This window comes from Neopelma chrysocephalum, unplaced genomic scaffold, assembly GCF_003984885.1.
Source record: "Neopelma chrysocephalum unplaced genomic scaffold, ASM398488v2 Primary Assembly neopelma1_119, whole genome shotgun sequence".
Classification (NCBI taxonomy): domain Eukaryota; kingdom Metazoa; phylum Chordata; class Aves; order Passeriformes; family Pipridae; genus Neopelma; species Neopelma chrysocephalum.
The window spans coordinates 5864083-5890579 of NW_020897781.1; the positions used below are offsets into that span (position 1 = coordinate 5864083).

Sequence of the window (26497 nt, forward strand, 5' to 3'; positions counted from 1 at the left end):
TTCTGAAATGTTCTGTGCTGCTATAATCACATTATAAAAAGGAGTTCCTTGGGATTGTTTAATTTAAAAAGAAAATCATAGTTTCTTAAGGGCTGAGGACTCTAAGGTGGAATAGGCTGGTACTAGAAATTTGATTCTGAGTGAATTAGTTGCTATTTTATTTTAACCAAATGACTTGAGATAGCTATCAAAGAAACATATTTCCCGTGATTTCTTTTTTCAGTTTAGTAAAAAATTTCCATCTTCTCACGCTGGATATAGAATAGCCAGAATTGAGAGCATTGAAAGACAATCTTTTATTAAATATTCCTACAGAAGATCTGGGCTCAGTCAGGCCCTGTTACATTATTGGCCTGTGTTAAGTTAACATTCTTTCAAAGAATAGGACTGACTTCTAATCAGTTAAAAGGATTAAAACCTGTTTATATTAGCATATATTGACCTTCCATTTAATTTCTGTTGCCTTAAGTACTCTGAGAGAGTTAATTCCCAATCCTTTCTCTCCCACTTGTTTGATATTGGGGTCTCTCTTGGGTCCATTTGGTTCAGTGAGTGTGAGTTGAAAGGCTCTTGACCGTGGGGCTGAGCTGAAAGAGCAGGTGGGATTTACAGCTGTGGGTGTGCTGGGCTGAGCCAGGGACCAGAGTGGTCCATTGGCACCTCTTCTGCACTGAACTTCTCAACTTCCTGTGTTTCTATTAAAAAGCAGAGGAAGGAGACCCGTCATCAAACCCAAACGTTTCAATTCCTGTCACCTCTTAAAAACTGTGCGTTGCAGGAGACACTTCAGAGCTTTTGATTTTCCCTTTTGCCTCCATTTGGAGGAGAAGAAATGTCAAAATGTGAAGAGTCCACCTTCCAGCCATGTCTGTTAAGAACTTTTAATGTCCAAATTGATTTCAATATGGTTTTGTAATGTGATAGAAACTACTTTATATCAGTGGGAAAACTGAGGTATATTTTCCCTGTAGCTGCTGAACAATTTTTGTCACAGCCAGGGTTAGATTTCAGGAATGTCTTACTGGCAATTCCCTCTTCTAATCACTAGACTCCCTCCTCCAGTACAGATAGCAAAGGCAAAGTTTGAAATGGTCTTTGTCTTTACAGGAATCTTGTACATTAAGCTGCAGGTGCCTTTGTGCTTTCATCCAATATGAACATATTCATGCTGGAGTTTGAAGACACGTTAAAGATTGTTGCTGTCCATAAAAACACTGCTGGGAAAACTGAGCACTGCATTTGCAGTTCCTCAGGCAAACTTCATTACATTTAGCACAAAATTTGTTTGGGCAATTAACATGGGTGTTCCAATAGATTCAATACAGAGTAATAAATCAAGTTTTCAATATTCATGGCTTGGTGATTTCAGGAAGTCCCTAGAACATAAATATCAGTTCAGGAAAACCAAACAAACAACTTCTACATTTTTTGTCTTTTCACGGAGCTGCCATAAGGAAGCAAAGCATCATTATTGTTTCTTTCAGTTCTCAGCATAAAAGGAAGTAACACTTAATAAAAGCCATTGGCTGCAAGATTTCATAAGAGAGACAAGCAGAGAGAGAGAACGAGCAGTGTGGTGTGGAAAAGCAGGTGTGATTCATGAATAAACTGTACTTTGCAACCCTGTAGGATACTGATGAAACAAATAGAATTTTCACAGACATGGATAATACAAGAACACAAGACACTTTTTCACAGGTAAAGGCAGAAATTGTTATGGCTTGTGTGAAAGTGCTATTTGTTGTGTGTAACTGGAGAAGGCATTTCACAACCTGAAAATGGCTTTGCACTTTACTGGCAAGGAATTTGCAGTAGATTGTTTGATGTAATTGATTATTATGTGATGTGAGCTCAGACTGCTGGAATATTTCGGAAAGTGTTTGCAGAAGATGTGGATGAGACAATATTTTTCTGTGCTTTATTCTTCAGAAAGTTGAAACTTGTGGGGTTTTCTTGATACAAGAAGAGGGACAAAGAGATAAAATCAGTCTTTCTATTGCCATGCTAGAGAGGATTTATTAATACTATATATTATCTGCGCTAAAAATTTCCATAAAGTAATTGGAGGGGAGAAAAAAGTGGTTTATATTATAGGCAAAAGCAGTCTTTTGATAATCACAGTGGAATCTGAAGTGATTGATATGCCAGAATTGAATGTACATCAGCTTGCAGCACTATTGGATTTGTCTGAGTGCCTGCCAGATACAGTCTTGTAGCATTCTACCTGTTTCAATACTTGGGTGTTTGGAAGTCTGTTATCTGGAGAATTGAGCAGTGGAAAACTCCTCTCTAAGTCTAACTAGGACAGCTGATGGGATGTATTGGCAGAGGCTCCCTGGTGTGTGACCTGGAGTAAAGAGCAATTAGGAAAAAGGATGGTAGTGATGCACAGGGGCTGAGAAGGTGATGGAAGGGTCTGAGTTATCCTGGGCAGCCACCAAGGGGGGCTGGGGAGGATCCAGCCCTCTTTGCATGATTCCCCTTCTTCCCTGAGTATGGGACATCCATTGGACAGATTTTCTAGGCAAGACTCTGGACAAACCCAGAGCAGTTGAAGGGAGAAAAGAAGTTTTTCCTATTTATTGCTCTTTGCTTTGTCAAGGAGGAGGAAGGGACAGGTGTCTGCCTTCGGTTACCCCCACACAACATCAGCCTCCTTGGCCTTGGAAGGTTTGTGCAGGGCAGTGTAACAGGTGATCCAAACCCTGAGTCCTTGAGCCTGACAGAAATGAATTCCTGCACCTGAAGCAACAATACCTGAAGTGTTGTAAAATTGCAGGTCCCACCTGGCTCTGTTCAGTGTCATGAGGTGCTGGGATCTATTTGGAGAAGCTGTTGATGACTGTGGGGTTGGAAAGGCACAAATCCAGCCTGGGAGTGTTTTCCCTTTCTTTGTTATCTGAAACCTGTGCGTTTATTGCTTGGCACCAACACACAGGCACGAGTGGCAGTGATGAATCATTGCTCTTATTTCTTACCTCAGGTACTGCTGGGGAGGTTGGGGCCAGCACAGATGTGGAAATAACCAAATGTTTGCTACCAGAAAGGGCTTTACATGAATGAGAATCTGAAAACAGGAAACCACAACCAGATGGTGCCACTTCTCACTCTCTTTCACTCCCCAAAGCCTGCAATAAAGCACATGTACAAAGCTCAGGTTGTACAATCGCTAAAACATTTGCAAAACTAAACTGTGTCTGAGAAAAATGTGTGTTTTAAACTTTTTGTGGACTCCTTTCAGAACGTGACTGCCTGTCTTCCTGAGGTTTTTCATGTAAGTCTCCTGAGAGCTGGGAAGATCAAGGTGCAAGGTGGAATGGCTGTCAGACTTTTTGCTTTCCACCCTGCCTTACTTTAATCAGCTACTTTAAAGTACTTTATCCCCATGGCTTTCCCCTACAATTTTCTTTAGACTTTTTGTTAAAGGCCACTTCTCTTAGGTGATTGATTATTTTTTTCCCCCCAATTTTTCTTTCTCTGATGTCTTCCAAGGTACCTTAAAGCAGATTTTCACTGTATACTTACCAAGGGATCAATTCCATTTAAATAAGGCCAAATGATCCCATATCTTCAGATATGTATATTCATGAACATGTGCCCAGCCTTGGAAGCAGCTCTTGTAGCCTTTGAGATGAGCTATTTTTGAAGGACTACAAACCAGAAATGTGATGCTTTGCTGATCTCTTGGGGCTTCTGATGTTTTGACTGTCCAGAATCTGCTCCTTGCAGATGTCAACCAGTGCCTGGGACTTGAGACAGTTCAGCTCCCTTGGTCCTCCTGGCTGTCTGTGGGTTCTGCAGTGAGAAAAGGGTGAGAAATGTTCTACCAGTGCATGTCACTTTGAGGCTGCACCTGTCCTTAAAGCCAGGATTACTTGTAGTTAGGCTAAAACATCCATATGAGCATTCTGAGAGGGAATCAGAGCTCACCTTTCCTTGATCCATCTAAAAGCACCTCAAAACTTGGGAATGAGTTTCTTTTAGATTGAAAGGCCCAGGAATGCTCTGAATTTTCATGTTTGCTGCTTAGCAGGAAGTAGCCCAGTAAACAAAGAGGGTAAGAAATGCCTGTGGGACAGGGATAAAGCACATCCTGAGGTATGTCCTCCTCAGGCAAAGGTGAAGCCCCTCAGCTAAATTTTCTGCCACTGAGCCATTTGGATGGAGCTCCATCTGTCCTGTTTCATCCTCAGCATTGTCCAAGTTCCTGAAACTGGGAGCACAATGAATATTGCCAATCTTTTTTTTTGAGTAGAAATTATTCCCTGAGTTTAAGAAAGGACTTTAAAACTCATCTTAAATGGATGTCCAGAGACGTCTGTTCCTGAGGAATCTGATCCTATTTGGAAAATGTAGTGTCCTTTTGTAGGTAAGTATTGAGAACATAACATTTATACAGACAAGGATCATACTCTGCTAAATCTGTTGGAAACCGAGAAAGAGAAATAGCCCATTTTTACCTAAATATTTTACTTGGATGATTTATTAACAAGCCAGAAACCTGGGAAAAAAAAAAAGTTATGTCAGAAATGATACATGAGCAGGTGGACGCTCGTTGGGGATTTTCCATGAGCTCTCAGACTGTGTTTTGATCAGAGCATAATGAAAGGTTTGTTCATTAAATGTTCCATCTAATTAATGTAAAATTCATGGAGACCCTGGATGCTCAGTTAAACGTGCATGAAATCAGTGTTACATTTTCTGTGTTGCACTTCATACCCTTTGCTTAGCAGGTGTTAACTAAAATGATTTCATAAACCTCTAGTATAATGAAATGAGTCTTGTTCAGCATTTAATAATTTTAGCAACCCTGTTCTTGCTTGATATGAATCTTTCTTTTACAAGACATTAGGGCACAAGATGAGATTGTAAGCCTGTCAGCAGAAAGATGCATGTTTTTCTCCAGAATGATTAGATGTTGCTGTTAAATAGTCCAAGATTAATTTGACTATCACGTTAATAAGCAAATATGATAATCCTCAATAGTTCTTATCACTGTGGATTATTTTAATTACTGTAGCTAAAGGCATAGAACATTATTGTTTTAGTAACTAACTGAAATATTTCTGTGTGAGCCACATTCTTTATTCTATTTCAGTGTATTTTGTATTACAGCATTTAAATTATATCTCAAAACACCAAGAAATGGCTAGGTCAGTTCACACTTAAGTATTGTTTTGAAATCAAGTATAATTTAAAATATTCAGGACATACTGTGTGTTTCTATGGGGGCAGGACACGGAAATCAATGGAAGTTTTACTCTTGCACTGAATGTGCTCAGTGTAAAACTGTCCCTGAAGGCTTTTGAAAATCTTCCTTTAAAATTGGACGTGCCTAACATGAAAGAGGGTTTTCCAGGGACCATCTTTGCATTGGAAATAAACACTCATAGGCTGGATGAGGTTTTCTAAAAGCTTTTAAATCTCTGACTGTCACTTTCCCCTAAAAGGGACACTTTGAAAAGCAGTGAAACCACCTGTTCTTCTCACTCAGGCTTGGAATAAAGTGCAAAACAACCGTGGAAACTCTGGTTCAAAGAAGGAGGAGGTTGGGTTTGGCACAAAGCTGGTAAGGTATCGAAGCACCATCCAAGGCTTTTGCACCTCACAGTGTCCATAAATCTTTTTGTTTATTTCTTCTTAAAGATGCTTAGCAGTGGGAGATTGCACAGTTTTCCCTGGACAGCTCAGTGTTGTCCTTACTGTTTTCCAAACCTCTTTTGCTGTAATTTAGATTGTATTTCCTCTCATCCCACCACACAGGGAGCAACCTGCTCCTTTCCTTTTTGCAGCAGCTGTTTATGTACCTGCAGGCTGTGCCTGCCCCAGCCTTCTCTGGGCTCTGAAATCCAATCCTTCCTCTCTTCAGTTGCAAATCACGTTTTTCCAAAGCTCTGATTATTCTCATTGTCCTGAGCTGGACTTTTCCAACTCTTTTCCGGGGGCATGGAAAACTTCACACCCTATTCCAGTAGAATCTTTTCTCAGTGCTGAGGGCTGCAGGAGGACTTGTATTTTGGCTGTGCCACTGCCTGGAACCTCCCTGAGGGATATTCCCTTTTATTCCAACAGCAGGACTTTGGTAACTGGTGTCACTCTCCAAGCTGCTCTAACTTCTGGGTCTTTTTCTGCAGATAAAGGGGCTTGTGAAGCTGGTAATTCCTGCTGAACATCAGGATTTTTTTTTCCCCTGCTTGCTGAATTATATATTATTGCTTCTCTCATTTGTCAAGGCTGTTTGGGATTTGAATCCCCCTCTCAACCCGCCTGCGATTCTTTTCCACCTTCGTGTCAAAGCCTGAGAATTTAACAACCAAAATCTCTGGCCAACCACTGGATCACTAATGAAAAACTGAGTAGTACAAAGCAGAGTCAGTCTCCCATGCAACACCACTCAATTTATCCTTTGAGTTTCCCCAGTGAAACTCCAGTAATTACTTTCTGAGTGTCATTTCCTGACAAGTTCTCAGCCCTGCTGGAGCAGGAGGGTCCATGCTGGTCTGTTAAGTGGTGATCGAGGGAGAATCCGAAGTGTTTGCTTCCTGTGAGACCTACAAAATGCCAGTTTTTCAGGGGGAAATGTTAAGGCTTTGAGATTCTTCAATATGGTGATATTTTCAATACTAAAAATAGGTGAAGTAGTTGGTATTGTACACTGTGCTATGCACATGTCACAGGGCACCAGTTTACATTTTAAGTTCCTAAATATTTTTGGAAATAGCTCTTTGAGATTTCTTTGTTGTTATAATTAATCACTCTATACCTTTATACCAATAAGAAATGAATTACAACAAAATATCTTCAGGCTCCTCCAGCTCCTACTGAAAGGGACAGAATTTCCAGTGTTTTCAAGGAAATCAAGCTGCTGTTTGATGAATACCTTCTTCTTTGGATAAATGTTGACAGATATTATTCAGCCAGATATAGACCTGAACAAATAATGCAAAACATTATTGCAGATGGATAATTTATGTGATGAATAGCAGCTCTGTTTGACAAATAATATTAGTCTATCTCTAGGACTGGCTACAAAAGATGGTATTGCCACACCAAAATATCACATCAGTCACCTGTATTGATATTTCATGTAAATGGCAAGTGAGGGCCTTTCAGATACCCAGTCACAGGGAGCAGCCACTCCCCTGTAAATAAATGGGAGCACTCAGTGCACTCTGGGCCAAGTTCAAACCTGATGAAAGTGAATATATTAGGAGATGAAAGTTGATAACACCAAACCTAAACTTTAAGACAATCCAAGTTGTGTCCACTGTCCTTAAAATCACTTAAATGACATGTTCAACATGCAGGTAGAGTGAGGTCAGCATAATCCATTGTAAAGTAAGCCAGTGCCTTTGATTTAACAAAAAATAAAAAGTGTTTTCTTTGAAACACAGCTTGGAAAAGGAAGTAGCTACTCTAAATTTCATCACAGGTCAATCACTGCATTACATCCCAACAGTTACCTTTAAGCTTCTCTACTCTACTTGCTTTGCAGAAAGTGTTGTGCACTGTAGCTGGGAGGCACTGAGTCAACAGAAAATCCTCAGAAGGCTTCACCTCAAAGACATTTTATCCTGCTGTTCTGGATCGAAACCAAAATCTTCTATTATTGAAAGCTGTATTAAAAAAACAGACTCCAAAATGAATGGAAACATGACCCAGTGCTGGCTAAATGATGTGTGTATGTTAATCCAGGATATTTCTGGCTGTGTGGACAACACTAGCATTCAGATTTATGCCCAGAAGTTCATGAGATCTCTGTAAAGCAACATGTAGCCACTACTTGACCTTTTTCTCTTGTATTGAGCCCCCTTGGAGCACTGACCTGAGAAGGGCTAAAAGGGAGATGCTGTGGAGCACAGAGTGTGGGGAACAGGCTCCCTCAGCCCAGCCCTCCCTTCTGGGCCCTGCACAGCCAGGAGCTGCTGTGTCTCTTGCTCCTGGCAGTGAGCAGATGAGGATGTTCAACACTGTTAATGTTTAACAAGGACAAGTGTAAGGAATCCTTAACAGCGAAAAGCTTCACTAGACCTGAATAAAAATCACTCCTCATTTGTACAGGGAGCAGGATTTCTGCATGACTCGGTTTTGTTGTCACAGGAAATGATAGAGCTGGGTGCACATTAGCTATGATCTCCTAAGTGAAGCTGAAATAATGTCTCAGCGAGTTGTGCTGGTGTTTGCAATGATTGTGATCCAGTGCAGGGCTGACTGACAGCCACGGTTCTGGCTTTATGTCTCTGTGAGTGCATGTGCACACATTGCAGGAGCATTTTTGCATTAGACTGCTGTCATATCATGATGATTCGGGCAGGACGGTCCACAGAATAAGAATAAGCTGAGTAAAAGCCACGTAGCTCAAATTCCTCTGTAGGTAGGGAAGGGAAAGAGTTGTCAGATAACAAGGTGGGTTGAATTGCCCCCTGGAGGAGCCCAGGTGTCTCAGGTGAGTGCACAGGAGTCACAACCATCCTGTGGCCTCCCGGGGGTGTGAACCAGTGTGTATGAAAGGCTGAGAGTCAGAAAGAAAAGGCAGAGGAACATGTTTGCTGTGCTGTCCTTGAGCAGTTACCCATATCCTGTGTGCCTTCCACTGCCTTGCTCAATCAACTGCGAATGGCTCAGACGATGTGGCTTTAACCCTTCTTTCTTGATTTAGTCCCAGGAAGGTCAGGGAACCTTTGTGGAGTCATTACAGAGTTTCCATGGCGTGGAGACTCTGTGCAAAACCTTCCAGGAGGTCCTCTGAGGGCTCCTGTGAGACTGTGCTGGGTAAATGGAGAGGGGCAGGAAGCCCTGGAAGGGCTCATGTGCAGTGCTGTGCTGGCAGCTGCCCAAGACTAAGCCAGAAATCTCCTGTCTCACCATTAAACACATTTTATACCATGTCTAGGCCAAAAATATAAAAACCTCACCTCTCATTCCAGAGAATGTCTGGAGCCCCACACTCTTCCTTCAATTGTGAATGTTGATTTTTCTTTCGAATCACTTACGTGGCTGTGCTGAATTTTGGGTGGGTGATGAAAATTTAATCTGTGTTAAACAAGCTGCTTTAACCTGGCAGGTAAATGAATGCATTATTAACACAATCTCATGTATTTCCTTAATGTGCCTGCTTTATAATAGAAGCCTTTAATTTTTTTCTAAGTTTTGTGATCCAGCCTTGTATAAAAACATTCTGCTTGGGTTCCTCAGTCACATTCTATCAGGCAACATAGCACAGACTGACTTAGTGGCATTTTGGTGGATAATATGACAAATTTTTTTTCCTTTTAAGAAAAAAATACAACCAAAACAAACACAAGAATGAACACTACAAAATTCGTGTCATGCTGAGAGAAAAGCCCCACAGATACACAGTGATAAAGGTCAGGATCTGTTACTCAAGTCTTGTTTGCAAGTGAAAATACCATGTTAACGTGTGGCTGTCAAAAACCTAAGTGAGCCAAACAGACTTCTGACAAATAATTTTGACAGTTCTCATAAGCTGAAAAATGCCTTTTTTGCCTCTCTTGTCTTTTGAAATGTTTCCCTCCTGCTTACAGATGTGCAGAGAGAAAGAGAGTTAACAGAGGTAGTAAAACAACAGAGTGCTGTTAAAAATAACCTCCCCCAAGCACTGCCTTGTGTGCTCCCTGGGGAATGGATTCTGTCAGTGGTCTAAGTTCCTAACTAAACTCCCTGAATTTGAAAAACATAGAATTATCTGTTTCTCCCCTGTAAACATTGTTTTCTTCATACATTATTAAGCAAATTAAGAGATGTTCCCTGTTGCTTTCATGTCTTGGACAGAATTTTATTTTAGTCTAAAGCAGACCTCGGTGAAGGTAAGAAGAATGAAGAGTTGAGTACTACATGCCTTCCTTTCTGCAACTTTTTTAAAAGAAAAAATATATTAAAAATTAAATTTGAAAAAAATTGTCATCCTGCTGCAAAAATCTTTGAACCCTTCTCCATGCAAAAAGGCCTAACAGGCAAAAATACTCTGCAACTTCCTCTCAAGAGCTGCCATCCTGAATAGACAGGATCTTGCATTTTAAAGCTGGCAGAGCTTAGCCTTAAGGAAACTATATTTTTCAATCCAAATATATCCATACTCTTGTTTACTCACCCAGAGCCTGTTCAGTGGGGAATTATCTTGTTAAGATCTAATCCTACACGGTGCATGTGAGGTTGTAAATATATGGCCGTTTAAATTCAAATACCGAGTGTGGAGGTCATTGTAGGAAACTCCTGTGCCTCTGCAAGTGTGAATGAATTATCAGCCTGTTTTCCTGCTTCCCTCACTGTTCACATTACTGTTTGCAGCTAGGAGCTATGCCATAAGTTACTTTCATATTAGCATTGAAAATTCCGAGGCTTTAAAACCAAAATATTACTTTCACTCCCAGTTTTATTTGTGGGCTGTAAAAAGGGTGTGTCTGTCGGTCAGACACTGGTTCAGATTTTAGAAATTTGGTAGTTTGAAGTGTGGTTGGTGTAGCGTGGTTTGAATAAAGGGAGAGAACACGTGGATTTACCACCTCTGTGGTGGGACTGGTTATTTTTATGTGCCCCATCAGACCTGTGTCAGGTGGCTGTGGTGCTCGGATGGGTGGAGATGTTCAAGAAACACTTCCCTGGAGGTGTTCAATGAAAACACTTCTCTGGAGATGTTCAAGAAACACTTCCCTGGAGGTGTCCAAGGAATGACTGGATGTGACACTCAGTGCTCTGGTCTGGGTGACAAGATGGGGCTGGGTCACAGGTTGGATGATGACCTTGGGGTGCTTTCCAACCTCTGTGATTCTGAGAGGACCTTGTGCTGCTGGGCTGTTTAGCAGAGGATGCTCTATCTGTGGAGAGATGTAGGTGTAGGCAAAGCAGGAGTGGGTGCCTTGTGAACTCCAGCTCCTTCCTAAGCCTCCTGCCCCTTCCTCTTGCTCCTGCACAGCCTGGGGTGGGCTGTTTGCCTGGATGCCCACCTGGAAGAGTTTGAGGAGGATGATTGGAAAGAAAGACTTTACAGCAGTAACTCCTCTCCTGGTGGTGAAGTCGTTCTCCCGGGGGAAGGGAACATTGGATGTTGTGGCTAATTGAGTAGTGGAGCTACTGGATAAAATATCACAAGTTTCTGGGCTCTGGTGGTAAAACCTACACACTCCTTTCCAATTCCCAGTTCTGCTGCTGTTGAGGAATGGATATCACACCCGTGAGCTCTTTGGTCTGTCTCAAAGGAAGGTTTATTCCTGCTACAAAGTCTGTGAAAGAGCTTTGCCAGTGGTGTAACAGCTGTAGCTCTGGGTCTCTGGTGACTCCACTTGCCTTTTTTCTTTGCTTGATTCCTGTTTCCATTGCAATCCCCACCTGGCTCTCTCAAGAGTGACAGAAATTTGTGTGTGAGCTGGTTGGCAGCACATGAAGCTGTTTTGGTAAAAGAAAGGGGAAGTGTAACACCGCCTTGTTAACGTGGTTCACTAAGTTCATGTGACAGCTGCACCTCCTGCTACCAACAACAGTTTGCCCCCTCTTCACCCTGAAAATTTCAAAATGTTCCTGATTTTTCTTTCAAGTTATCTGGTACACAGGACTTCACACACTCAGGGTAAGACACAGGAGATCATGCAAAATTGATGGTTTTGCTTCTTGCCAGACTCTCTAACTAAAAAAGGTTTCCCCCTGGCAGTTTTATCTCCAGATATTACCACCCCATCCCCTAAAATTGTAAAAACCCCTGTATATTTGCTATCCTGTGGACTTTTCCCAGGTTTCAAAAGGAGTTTCTATTTGCTGGGCAGGTTGTCGATAGAACATAAAATATGAATGAAATTGTAATTTTATGGCAGGCACTGGAGCTGTAACTGTCACGAGCCCTCTGTGTCCTCCACAGCCAGGTGAAAAAGCAGCCTCTAAAAACATTTGATTGACCTTTTTATTTTCCAGTTAAACCAGGAAAAGATCCTCAAAATTATGAACATGGTGAAAAATAAAGAAGTGAGCATTGAGGGGGCTTTGCATTTGGCACAGAAGGAGGTGTATGCTGAGAAGGTAAGGTCACTCCTCTGATCTATTTTGCAAGATATTCAGATGTATGAGCATTAGGAGCGTGTCTGTACTGTTTTCAAAGGTACAATCCCAGCTTGTGCAAACACATGCACTCAAGTTTCTAACAAAACAGGATATGTACTAATGGCTAATGGTACCTGTGTCCTATGTAATGGATATTCCATGTAGATGATGCAAGAGAGGCAGGAACACCTTCCACTATCCCAGGTTGCTCAGAGCTCCTTCCAACCTGTCCCTGAACACTTCCAGGGATGGGGCAGCCACAATTTCTCTGTTCCAAGGCCTCATCATGCTCATAGTGAAGAATTTCTTCCTAATATCCAATCCAACCCCACTCTCTGTCAGTGTGAAGCCAGTCCCCCTTGTCACTCCATGCCCTTGCAAATAGTCTCACTCCATCTGTGTTAATGTGATTAAAAAAAGCCAGGAGCATGCTGCCATGTACCTCCATGTGAAATTCTTCTCCAGAGCCTCTAGAGCTGTTTAAACACTGTCTACTGAGGGACATTTCACCTGAGAATGTGTTTGGATTTGGGTGGACAAACGTTAGCCCAGTGCTGGATGTGTTGCTGATTTCTGTTCTGTCTTTCAGGATTCCCAGGATTTGTTAACTGGATCACAATTTAACTTCATTATCTACAAATACAAACACTATCGGTGGCAGAAGCGAATTTTGCAGGTAACCTGTAAGATTGTCCCTTTTGGAGCAATATATAAAAATATATTATGCTTAAGTTGCTGGGTAAATGTTAGGAGACAGCTTAAAAAAATCTTGTGGTTCAGCAGCCCATCAGAGAGGTGTAAGATAGTGAAAAAAATCTCTACTTTTTACACCAGAAGAAATCTGGGGGTAATATCTGACATTCCCTGTACTGAGGCCCCTGGGAGGGCCCTGGAGGGGACCTGATGATCCAAGAGGTTATTTCACCACTGCAAAACACGAGTTGTCCCCAAGGTGATGGATGATAATGGGCTCTGCCTGGGAGTTGTTCTTATTAACTACCAAGAGTAAATGCACACAAGTGATGTAAACACATCTAAATATCTGTGCCTTTTGACAGGACATCACTTCCACTGCACCCACTAAAACCTTGGGAAGAAACGTTCCTGGGATACTCAGGGTGCATTTGGCAGACTGTGCAGTTTGTCTCTGGTTACTCTGCCCTGTGAATCTTTTTTTGGATATTATGAACCCTTAAGGCTTTATTGACTTGCATGATATTAAAGCAAACTTGTGTTGACAACAGCTGATGGTGATTTGATTCCATGAAGTCATGGACAAAGGGTTTATGTTGTTACCAGGGACCTGTATTTCACTGAGTTTTCCTATAGTTTTGACAAAATTTAAAAATGAGCAAGTCCAAATCACATATGCTAGAAGGTATTTTTTATTTACTACATCTAAACTGTAGAAAGTATAATTTCCTTATTTCCCTCAACATCCACAATGTTTTAGAATTAAAAGATTATTTCTTTTGACATAAAACTGATGGAAAAAATGCAGAGAGCTGTAGTAGATGTGGAAGTTATCAGTCTAGGAATCTGGAGTAATTTAATTTCAGTTCTGTAGTTAACAGCAGCCTTCAAAAGTCAGAGATAATAATGAGAATGGTTCTGCTTTGAAGGTTTCCAGCTATAAACAGAAGGCAGGGAAAGGCCACAGTGTGGGTATTTGGCATGGTCTGCACATACAAGTTTTTAATCCTGCAAATATAGATTGGGCAGTGGAAGAAGAATGATCTCATCTTGAAGCAAACAATTTTTAATTGTTATAGCCATGAAACTGCACTAAAGTAATTTTATCAGCTATTATTACTCCATCTATTTGTACACATATGTATGTGTAAAAATAGGGAGGAAGGGATTTTTTTGATTGGGCAGGTAGTAAGAGAACACAGAGGAAATGGTTTTAAACTAAAAGGGGAAATTCTTTACTCAGAAGGTGGAGAGGCCCTGGCACAGGTTGCCCAGAGAAGCTGTGGCTGCCCCATCCCTGGAAGTGTCCCAGGCCAGGTTGGATGGGGCTTGGAGCAACCTGGGCTAGTGGAAGGTGTCCCTGCCCATGGCAGGGGGTGGAATGGAATGTTCTTTAAGCTCCTTCCAACTCAAACCATTCTGTGATTCTGTGACAAAAAACTCTGTGTTAGGTAAGATCTAAATCAAAACACAGTAATATTTATATCAGAAAGTAATCCCTCAACTGTCTCCTCTTTTCCTGACATGGAAGCTGCTGCTATAACCACCTTCACTGCATTTCAGTGCTGGGGCACAGGCTGAAGGAGAAACTGAACCTCTGCTCAGATGGTCTTGCCTTTAGTTCTTGCTACCACTGCTGCTGAATGGGAAGATTCTGCACTGGGTTGTATGAGACAAGGGGAATTTAAAAAGAAGTAATGTGTCAGAGTGATAAATTGATACATATTCATCAAAAGGGACAGGGAAACACAGCTGCATGGAATATCTGTTTGTTTTGTAACTAAAACAAATATTGTATGGTATCTTGATGATGGAATGTCATTTTTTTATCCTATTTATTCTGAGCTGGTCCTTTCCCTAAATGCCTTTGCATGGTGATATTGGGATGTTGTCTTTGCCTTCCTATGACAAGAAGCGACGGAGTCAAGTAATGAGGAATCTTCTATTCCAGATTGATTTCAACACAAGGACCATTTTTAACATTGAAAAAGGAATTATTAAGAAACAGTTCCCTTTCTCTCAAGTCAAAGCCTGTGAAGACACTGAAAGGAGGCGCTTCAGCATCGTGTTTCATGGGCGACAGGATTATGAGCTGGAAGCTGTGTCTCTTGATGATAAAAGGAAGGTAAGTTTTTACAATGCCATGGACAGATTGCTATAAATAACAGTTGATGTGCTGGTGGTACCCAGCAGGTCCCAATCATTGTTATGCTGTGCTTTGTGCAAGCAAAAAAGGAGGAATGTCTTTATTCCGCGTGTGTTTGTGCACAGAACAAAGGGAATGGGAGTTCAAGATAAAGTTTGGCCTTAGGATTTGGGCACAGTTCACTGGGACTGGAGATGTGAAGCCAGCTCAAGACATGATATAAAAGTGGATGCAGTTCTGCAACTACACCTTGAATGTAACCCCTCTGAGAGTGTATGAAAACAAGCAAAAAAACCCTGATGATGTGCACAGTTGAATCTTAATTGAAACTTTCTAAGCACTTTTTATTCTCTGCATAAGGTATTTCTTAAAATGCCTGCTTTTAAGAATGAACAAGGTCATCCTGATGCTGTGAAAAGAAGACCTAGTAATTAATCTTTCACCATCAAAAGAAGCTGAAATGACACAATTAGCAGAGGAATGAAGTCTAGGTGCAACTAATTGTTTAATTAAATGATTCAGTGTTGCAAGATTTTGTATGAGCTGCTTCACTTTGAGATTTCAGCTCCTTTTGAGTTCTACTGAAACATGAGAAAGTCAAGTCACGAGCTTTTCACCCGAGTGCAGGTGTCCAGGGGTGGGCAGCTCTTGGAGTTTGTGTCATTGAATCCACCCTGCACAATTTAGGCTGAGGTACAAACTTTAAACCTCGTGGAAGAATTTGCATCCAAACTTCTGCTGTGACTCATTTTTAGGGGGCTTTTTTTCCCCAGAAGGATTAATTCCCTGTGAAACCCAGCGATTCATCCCACATGCAGAAACCTTTCCTCCAGATGAGCAGAACCTCGTGGTTGATTAGCCTAATTTTCAAAACAGATTATTAAGCAGAAGAGCTCAAAAAGGAACATGTATTTAGTGATAAGAACATCATATATGGCCCTGTACAGCACAAAGAGCTCTTTAAATTCACACCCACCTTAATCCATAATATTTTCCACTGTAGCCAAACCTTCATTTTGTACTGGGTTTGTCTGAGGTTTCCAGCTTAATCAATCAGGGGCTACTTGGGCTTGAACTGATCTGAACAGACATTTTTTCCTAGATTGCTTTGTGTATGAGTTAAAAAAGTAAAGTTAAATTTTACAGTAATCCCTCCAAAATCAAATTGTATTCTCCTTACACTGATGGGTTTAGAATTGTGGGCATAAAGCCAAATTCCAGTTAAGTAGTTTAGCATAAATTACTTATTTTATGTTCATTTGTTTTACCTGTTTGGCTGCAGCTTAGAGTGTTGTCTCTCATCTTTGTACTTGAAAAATCCAACTATTGATGTCTTATTCAAGGGAATTAACATGGAAAATATTCTCTCTCTGCTGCCACTTTTTATCTAGATAATTTACCTCCTGAGCAGAGTTTTACAGAGCAATTCATACAAGAGACCAGTGGAGTCCTGCTCTGGGAGACCTGCAGAATGGGATGTGATACATGAAGGGCTGCTGGATTTGCAGCAAAACACTTCTGCATCCACTGAATGGGTGAAGTATGAACTCTGGGCTGTGGATTTTGTTAAAATTTCTGATAAATGCATTAAGACTTTAATTTGCTGATGATAAGTTAATTATTTAATTGCTTTTGAAAGTTAACAGGTGGATGGCAAATCTGCATGAGATGGAAACTAAAGTAAACTTTCAGTGCAATTGTGGTCCCAACAAACCAAAGTTCTGGTGTGTGCTGGAGCCTGCTGGGTCCATCAGCAACACAAATCTGTAATGGTGATGGTGCTCAGAGGGATTTAATGGTGGGACTTTATGTTTATGCCTTTATCTTCCCCTCCATTCTCAGTAATAAGGACAAGGAGAGACTGGAGAAGTATAGGAGTCCTTCTAGAGAACATTGGCTCACACTGGCCAAATGGCTGCCCCAAAATTCATAATTCCTTCTCAAAATGTTCTGAACTCCCCTCCTGGGGGGTGACCAGCCACGGAGGCCTGATGGGCTGGTGGGTTTGGAGACAGGAATCATTATTCAGTAGGAAATGGACTGTCATGACCATTTCAGCCCCTAAACCATCCCAGATCAGCACAACTTTTGCTTCTGCTTGTTCTGTTGCTGGACTAGTGAAGCAGCCCCAGTGGTTTCACATAGTTTGCTCCCCATTCCACAGACAAGCCACCTTTCCCTGAGCCAGCTCCTAAAATACTTGGGAATTGCTTATGCTATCAAAGGAGAGAAAGAGAGGGGGGGGAAAAGTCTGTCTAGCAAAACTAAGGAAAAGAATTTAACATTGTAATTATCTGCATGGGGCAATTATCTCAGCATCCTTCAGAGAAAATGATTTTAATTGTTTTTAAAAGGCTACGCCTGCATGTCTTGTAAACACTATCCTCAAGTGTGTCCAGGATTTGTTACCTTGCAACACTTAACAAGTTTGTTAACAAACAGAAATTGATTTTTATTTATCTTGTGAAGCAAAGCCCTTGTTGCTTTCTTCTTTATATTAATCCTCTCTCTTTTTTTCCTTTTTTTTTTGCTTTTTTTGGCAAAGTAAATAATGGTGGAAGCATCTGGAGATCCGATTAAACTATAAGTCTCTGCCTTAAAGAAAGGAGAGATCAATATAACTGCCAGCTCCATTAAACAATTCTTATCACTTTGACTGTTTATGTGGGAATAGATGCAATTTATATTTTATGTTTAATTCTTCTGGAGCAGCTAAACTTATTTAAATTCCTCATAGAACACCTTAATCAACCAGCCACACCTTAAAGAGAGAGTGGAGGAAAAGGAAGGTTTGATAGAACTGTCAGAATGATAAAGAAAGGCAGAAATCCTCAAGAAAAATGAGACCACAAATGCTTAAATAAGAATAAAACTCACATACAGTAAAGCCCCACCTGTTGTTGAAAGGGGGACCTTTGTTTTGAGCAGCAGAACAGAATCCCAGAGGGGAGACTAAAGCAGAAGGTTCTGCTGAATTACAAGCTGTGTATGGTCAAGGCAGTGCTTTTCCAGGACTAATTTATCCTTTAAATAGGTTTTACCCAAATTTTGGCACAGTCATTTCTGATGGAAGCCCTTGAGCCTTGCCCTTTCCTGCCAAGTGACTTGTGGGACCAGCATGAGTTCCCACAGAGTAATAGGATTTTTGGGAGGGAGGGATATTGGACTATATGACTGGGAACTAAATTTGGTGACTTGTTTATAGCTTGGGGGCAGTGAAACCTGGAAGACACAGAGGCTCTGAAGCCTTGTCTTATTATGCACTGCTCAGTCACACAGGGGATTCCTTTAAAAGCTCATAGTCCAAATGATCCACCCTCCCAAACAAACAAGAGGAATAAGTGGAGTGGGAGGGACAGAGCGTGGCTAAAAAATTAACAGCACTTGGGTGATTTTTAGTTGATGGTCAGATCTTTGTTTTAGCTCTCATTGGGCATAGCAGCCTGTTCAGAGTTGCTGTCAGTTTACTTATGTGTCAGATAAGAATAAGAAGCCCTCAAAAGAGAATATCTCAAAGCCTTTATGCTTTAGCATTGATACTTTTTGCCTGTCCCATGGAAGATGCTGTAAAAATGTGGAGATTTATTGATTTTAGAAAGTGCCTTAACAAAAGCAAGGCTTGTGTAACTAAGTAGTCAGTGAAGAATGAGCTGTATGTCCATTCCTTGTCCTTCAGGTACTTGGTGCAACTACGTGAAGGAGAATTGACTTTATATTGCACAGGTCTGGGAGGAAAGAACAGGAGTGCAGACCCTGGAGCAAACACAATTAATTTGTCAGGTGGGGATGTGAGTGTCAACAAGGAGAATGGATGCAGCACCTTTTCAGTTCAGACCAAAGATCACAATTATTTGTAAGTATAGTCGGTAATTAATAATTTATTAATGCAGAAGTACTGAAAACAAGGTCAAGCAGCAGAGGACCTCAATGTTTCAGAATAAAATAACAATACTGGAGAAATCAGGCCATCAGAATTATATAGGTTCCCACTCCCATTGCTCTGCAGTGATTTGATGAGGATTTTCAGGAGGAATCAAAAGTACCACATCATGGAACTGAGAAGATAAGTTGAAATACTGCCCACAGCAACTTGTCTATTGTCATGTCAGGAGCCAGGGAAGAGGAGATGCATGTTCAGCTTGGTAGGACAGATGTGTGAGCAGGTTCTGCTTGTGCAACAAGCACAGCAAGTTGTAACAAGCTGTTCACCTTCCCCCAAGGTGGAGAGGAGGAATTATGAGGTAACTGCACCACAAAGTCAATATATGGCAAAACTTCAGCTCTCTAACCTTAGACACATAAGCAATTAACTTTGTCTGAAAAGGTCAGAGTCAGCAGCACTGGGCTGCTTTGACAAGTAAAGCTGCTGAACATCATTCTGCTTAAATCAGAACTATCTGTGGCTGTGTTAGTCAGCATGTTATTTACACTGCCTTGTGTTTATACACAACATTCTTATATTTCAGGTTTCGAATACCCTTTACTGTCCAAAACAGCAGGCCAGAGGATGTTGGCAAGCTCCAGAGTGAATGGGTGTCTCTCCTAGAAAGGTACTGTCAGCTGGGCCAGGAGGCCTCCCTACTTCAGGAGGGATCTCAAGGATGCACCTCCCCTGAAGCTGATTACGAGGAATTTATTGTACCTCTGAATGAACAGAAAGAGGAGACTCTGTACTTTGGTGTGAGTTCTGCAAGGACCAGCCTGAACAAGTCTCCAAGCCCCCAGACAAAGCCTGCAGATGGGGAAGCAGCCCCAGCATCACCATCTCTTCCACTTCCCATAAGTAGGGCCGAGGTACCACCAGCCCCTCCTGCCCTTCCACAGCCCTGCAGCCTCTCTCCAGCAGCAAAGAGAACCAAAGCCTTTCACTGGGATGTTGTTCCTTCTGATAAGGTGAGGATGAAACTGATGGTGGCTGTTAAAGAAGAAAAAAATTGTGTGTATTGTGTCTTACATCTATAGTTATAAAAGTACAGCTGTGCCACAAAATGACCTGGATGCCTTTCTCTGTGTTTGGATGGAACAAAGTGCCTCTGTTCTGGCTTTTACCCTGGGTCACTCCTGTATTTTCAGATTCACAAATCTGTCTGGGGATCACGTGACCCATGTAAGAAGAAAATTGACGTCTCCAGACTCTGTGAACAGTTCCAGATCCAGGACACAGCAGTATTTTCGGGCAATGAGCCTTCAGTGAATCAGCACATCATGTTAGACCGAAAAGTCGCACATAACTTCAGTAAGTGTGTTAATAAGAACTGTGTCCTCCTCTCTGAGCTGGGCTGAACACTGCACACATTTTCTGTTTGTACTTCCTGCCATTCAATAGGCAATGAGACAAACTTCTGGATCATGTTTTAAGTCAATGCCTCTCTACTAATTTATAAAAGAAGACCTCATGGCTGAGTTGCTCCAAATGTGGTCCTTAAAGATGTAGAGGTGAAGCCCAAAGCTTCTTCTCTTCTTGTACAAAACATGTGGATGTGCCATTGAGCTGTGATGTTGTTGTCTTAAAGCAGATATGTGAACTCATGTATGTCACCTGTGAAATCAGTGTAAGACTGACTTCAGAGGCTTTTCAAATTTTGTGGGTTGTTCAGGTGAAGAAAAGTCAACAGGAGCAGGTTGGGAGCCAGAGGTTTGAGTGCTGTGCTCAGTCTCTCTCCTGCACTGAGGTCAAGAAATTCGTGTAGGTGTAGGTGGGTTGGCATAAGAGGCCTTTGAGGCAGCTACAAGCCAGGTTTCAGGAATTCTTAGCCTTCCTCTGGCTGAGGGCTCAGGCTGTGAATGACTGTCTTGAACAGGATCCTTCCCTCTCATATCACAGGATTCTACCAAAGACCTGACCTAGAACAGCCTTTCACAGCTAATGAAAGAGTTCAACATATAGTTCTGCTCTTCCTAATAAAATGATGTAAAGGTCTTTCAATCCCTTTAATGAGAAGTGGTAGATATTAAAGGAGCAAGAGTAATTGTTCTTCAAAGACCACTCTGATTTCTGTTACAGAGACGGCTTTCCAAAAGAGCTCTATAACCTAGAGACGTTTTAAGAAGTGTTACATGTGAAAAGAATTTGGGGCAGTTAATGTTGAAGTTTTAATGATTTCTTCTCTGTGAATATTAATAAGAAAGAATGTATTTTGGAGATCATGTAAAGTTTTAATTGGGAGCTTTAAATGGGGATAACTTGGAATTATTGCATCCCTTGACTAACAATTTGAAGGGTTAAAAGGAAGAGAGTGATACAGAAGTGCTGTTGCAGATAAAAGGATCTTGTAATAGCACTTTTATCTACTAAATTATTGCAGTTTCTTTGAGGAAATTTCTTTCTTTTGGTTTGCAAATAGCACCATTCCTCCTTTTGATCCTGTTCCTCTTACAACTATTTTTTCAATGGGACATTCTACATCCGTTTCTTAATCTTGTCCTTAAAGTTCCATCAGTGAGATTTTTGGCATACACTTATTATAATGGATGTTACTTAGATCAAAAGTTAATTTGATCCTGAGAATTCTGATTAATCTTCCTGCAAGTGCTGCAAACTGCAGTTCTTAAATTAATGAATAAAAGGATGAAGCTCCAAAATTGTCAGTAGGTTAAAATTTTTTGAGAATTTGAGTGAGTTTCTGAACACAAGAGAGAAATGAGAGTTCTGAGAGTAGATCTGCACACTAAATTTGAGTCTAGTGTGTGAGAAAATACAAATAAAAGCTAAGTTATCTCGTGGGTTCTTGTAGACAAAATAAATTTCTGCTGTACAGAGAACAGATATCAGTAAGAAACAAGAAAAACATCCTCAGATTTCCAATGCAAATTTTGAGAGACATTATAATGTATATGTTAACTCAAGAAGGTGAGATCTAATGGGTGAAAAACTGATTTAGGAGTCAAAATACCAGCTTCTGTGTCTTGATTGGTGCCTGTTTCTCTGTATGAGACCCACTTTCCCACATAGAATCCTTATTTTGCCTGGGAAAATACTTTGACAACGTCTGATGACTGGAATTTCTTCAGTGTCTTGATATCATTTACTGAAAACGTTCAAGATGATTTTAAATGCTTTGTAGACAGGTTGTGAAGATTTAAAAATCAACATTTTACTGTGTGTTATTCACTGTTATGGTGATTCCCCACCACTGAAGAGACACACAGTTTAAAAGGCATAGGGAAGCAATAGATACAAGGCATAAAAAGCACAAGAAGGAAAAAAGGAAAGTTCTGCCAGGCTTAGCACTAAAGCACAGATCTTATAACAAAATTCAAAGGGTGTAGAGTGTGTCAGAGGAAGAATAAATGGTCTACACTCCACTGGCCAACAGTCTCTAAAAACATTAACAGCTGCTCTGGGCCACAGCAAGTTCCTCTAACCTGAACAACTCTGTTCCTTTATAGAATTGAATTAAAAAGAAGGTAAATCCTTCCCAAATTCTCCTTCACAATCCCTTTATGTTGCTCAGAGGAGTTCTGGAGTAGCAGAGGCTCCAGGGCAAGTCTCGTGCTGACAATGGGAAGCATTTAAACATTTTCCCTTTCTCTGCTGCTGCCCTTGGTTCACTTCCTTGTGATTCCTTTTTTTTTTACCTCCATCCTTCAGGATCAGTGAGGGAGACAGACAGTAATTAAAGAATAACTGGCAAGACAAAGTGGTCTTTTTGGGAGCAACATCCTTACAAATTTTTACTTGCCTAAATAATGACCTTCACCTCTTTGGGGAAGAGGCATCTTAGTTGCATTTTCTTGTCATAATGCATGTTATGAGCCAGCCCTGTATCAGCACAGAAATCTTAAACATTACAAAAACTCTTTATCAGATTTTAGAATCTTAGGAAGAAGTGAGCACTTCTCTTTCCTAGTTTGCCTTCATTTTGGGAGTAAGTTTTCTTGCTGGAAATTAAACAAAGCGAGTAAACAAAATCAAAACAAATGGAAAATGTAATTCCTTTAACCTTCAAAATATTGTGCCAACTTATTGTACTGTTATGTGGAAAAAAATGATTTTAACTGTTGAGCTGAGTACAAGAGAAATGTATAAATATTTTGGGTTTTTTTTTCCTGTTTGTTTGTTATGGGTTTTTTCTTTCTTTCTTCCTTTTTTTTTTTTTTTAATCTGATAAGTACAGATGAGATATTTTGGTGATTTCCCTTCCCAGTAATCTAAGAATCCTTTTCTTCCAGACATTTTTCTTAAAAGTTTCCGTATCAAACCAAGTGAGCTGAAAGAAAAACTGTACATCATACATGAAGAGAGTGGTGGACTCACAGATGAGCAGATTACAGCACTAAGGAGGTAAATTTGGGGGTTCAGTTGTTTTTGTTTATGTTATAAGGTACCCTTTGGAGAAGGCAGAGCCTTCTGCAAATAATGCAAAGCTCATGGATGGACTGAGACTTTGGATTTATCCTGACTGTGGATATCAGGTTGCACACAGAAATCAGCCCTTGCAACTGAGATTTTTGAATACAGCCCCAAAATATCACTTTTCCCCATCTTTGTAGGAAAGGGGGTTGCAAAGTGATGGCAAATCCACCATGATTTTTTGAACTAGTTACAAAGAGCAGAGTTGGGAAAATAATAAGTTGTGTCAGTGAGCAGGTGTTGACTTGAGAAGACTTTACAACCTCTCCTACTACGGCCTTACAACCTACTGTGGGATGAGAAATGAAAGATTTAAGATTGATTTGGAGACCAGGAAGGCAGACAAGTGTTAAAGGAACTGTGTGAGGCGATGGGATGTTAAGAATATCAGTATGTCAGAGTGGCAGAGATTTGTGAGTTTAAAGCAGAATGAAAATTTCTGTATCTTTAGCAAAACTGAACAGATTTCAGGAGTGTAATCAAACTATATGAAATTCATAGGAACTGCATTGTATCCTTTTGAATAGTTTAAGACACAAAAATAAAGGAAAGAAGTGGGATCCTAGAGTAGTATCTGTTGTACATCCCAGTCCCCATGTGGTACTTGGGCCACTTTAATAAACATATTCACACATGAAAACTTGATGTGAAACTGTTTCTTGCTTCAAAATGAGAAAAGATTTGAGTGTTTTGCTAAAGTGAGCCGGGAAAAAGATGAGGCTGACAAAGAAACTGAGGAAGTAAATAATTGATGTTTCCACTTCTCATGGAATCAGTTTAATTTTGGTCCGAAAATCCTGATCCAAATCAGTACATCAGCAGTAATTTAAAAATGATCTGCAGGATCATGTATGCACTTAGGAAGTGTTGTGAGCAGGAAGAAGAGACAGGTAACATAGAATTAATGTCATTCTGTGACATGGCTTGTGCAGAACTTGCCTCGAGTGTGAAGGGACATGGGCAGGACGCTGAATATTTACATATTTTTTGTGTCCCAGTGTTCTGGAGGACGTTTCCTTGCTGCCCCAGTGCTTTACCAGTTATACCCCACAGTGGTGCAAAATTTTGAGCTGGGGAAAGGTGGGTGGCCCCACTGAGGGTGATGGAGCTCTGCTGCCATTCAAAAACTGGTCTGAAAGGCTCCTTCAAAAAAGAAACATCTTCCTGCAGCACTGCAGGTTCAGTCCAGGATCTCCACGCTGCTGAAACCGGTGTGACACCACTGAGATCCCTGATTTACAGCATCTGGGCTCCTTGCCATCAGATAATAATAGTAATAATGATGACAATGAAGCTTGAAAGATCCTATTTTTTTTCCTTGAAGTCTCTCTTTGAGAGCAGAAATGCTGAGGAAATTTTTCTAGCAATGGAATATGTGAGAGACATTGGATGCTGTATTTGCTGTATGTTATATGGCTTCAAGGATTCAAGCTATGAGTTCAAGGATTCTGTCCCTGAGATTCTTATTTATTGCCAAAATCTAGGAATGCACGTACAAATCTTGCAGTAAAAGGGAGATAATTTTTTTCCACCCCAACAGTTTTAAGGGTGAGTGAAATAAATGAGATGCATCTCAGAATTAAGGCTCGGATTTCCAAGTGGAAAATCAAAGGAGCAGCCAGACATTCTCATGGAACATCAGCACTCCCAAGTCTCTCTGGTACGAAGTGCTGTGGCGGATTTAGCAGGACACTTGACACTTTTGAAAACCTTTCCACTTGATTTAAGTGATTGGTGAAAAACTTTACCTTTGAAAACTGTGGCCTCCAGTCAGTGGAGAACCTGTGGTCAGGACAGCAGTTCAAACAGGATAGTCCAGGGCTGGAAAATCCCTCTCTGTGCAAATTGTTCCTGTCAGACTGTCTGAGCCCGAGCAGGAAGTCAAAATTCTACTATTGGAGAATGAAAAATATTTAAAGTCAAACCCAAGATTACATTTTCAAGACTGTGACCTGTGAGCAGAATGTTCTGCTCTTGTATCCAGGGGTGGGATATTATTAGAAACTTCAGGACTTAATTTGATACGGAAACCTTTCCATAATTCTCTGATTGATTCTTTATCCTGATGTCTTAAAATCAATAGGAAAGCACTCTTTGTCTCTCTAAACTTAATTTTTTTCAGAGCAATGGGAATTTTTCATTGTGCAAATTCCATTAGAGTTGCATTCATGTACAAAGAATGCATTCACATTATGGAATGCATTCACATGTTCTTGTGCTTCCTTTTTCATGGCTTCCATTGTTCAGTGCTTTAAGCTTTAAACCTCCTAGATAATCTGCTGGTTTCAACTTATATACATAAGACATCTAAACAATTTTATAGAATATCAGACATTTGATTAAATGAAGATATTTGCTGTCAGCTTTTAAAAATGCATTCTTTGAATCTGCTTAAAAAGTCAAACTTTTTTCAGTGATAAACACCCTTTCATTTGCCAACAGTTAACTTATTTTTAAATGAGAATTCAATTATTTCTTGATGACAAAGGGTGAAAAAAGTACTATTTTTAATCTGCTTTAATATAGATGTAATAATTCAAACCCTAGACATTATTGAATTGAAATGTCAAATTACTGACAACGGTAAAAAAAAAATCTTACTTCTTGTCCTGTATTTAACATGCTAAAATATTTGCTTTATTTTTTCAATTTCTGAATAAATTATTTTTAATGAAAATGTAGAGCTATCCCCATGAATGTTTAATCACACTTGCTACAAATTTAGTAGGATTTTGAAGAGAAAGAGAAGATAGACCTGAATACTTATTTAAGATTCTTTACACTCCTTCTCATATGTTTGCTATAACATCGATTTCATTTTGCTGAAGATATGCTGTGAATTCCCATAGTGAGCACTCAGACAGGCAGGAGGATCTCCAAAGGAGAACTGTGGTGATGTGTTTGTTTTTCCAAGTGGAGTCAATATTTGAAGACATCAATTTTCTAAAAATCTGTGGCCCTGGAGTTCTGACCCTGGAGAATATATTCTGTGGCCTCGTGCAGAAGGGAGGAAGTTGTGGGTCTGTGTTATGTGCTGTCATTATTTAAGCAAGTGAAAAAACCTGCAAAAACAATGGTAAAGAAAATGACTGTTCCCAGGCACAGGGAAGGATTGCTGAGGTGTCTGTGCAGGGCCAGGAGTTTCACTGATTAAAGAATTAACATGCAACACATAAACCACACTAAATGTAAGAGATTCCAATGCATGGAATGAAATGATTGTTTTATGTTACAACAATTCAGAATGAAGAGGAAGA

The 26497-nt window shown here is 40.5% G+C and overlaps 1 protein-coding gene across 1 annotated transcript in view; it reads left to right on the top strand.

Moving 5' to 3' along the window:
• Window positions 1–1574: 1574 nt before the first annotated feature.
• Window positions 1575–26497, top strand: part of LOC113974372 (disheveled-associated activator of morphogenesis 2-like) — a 35812-nt gene continuing 10889 nt past the window's right edge. Inside the window, exons 1-9 of the mRNA XM_027697453.1 lie at window positions 1575–1698; window positions 11923–12027; window positions 12638–12724; window positions 14693–14866; window positions 16279–16427; window positions 18564–18740; window positions 19354–19780; window positions 19961–20123; window positions 23060–23171. Coding sequence (XP_027553254.1) covers window positions 1663–1698; window positions 11923–12027; window positions 12638–12724; window positions 14693–14866; window positions 16279–16427; window positions 18564–18740; window positions 19354–19780; window positions 19961–20123; window positions 23060–23171 — 1430 coding nt within the window. The 5' untranslated portion in view covers window positions 1575–1662. The remainder of the gene's footprint in view (window positions 1699–11922; window positions 12028–12637; window positions 12725–14692; window positions 14867–16278; window positions 16428–18563; window positions 18741–19353; window positions 19781–19960; window positions 20124–23059; window positions 23172–26497) is intronic.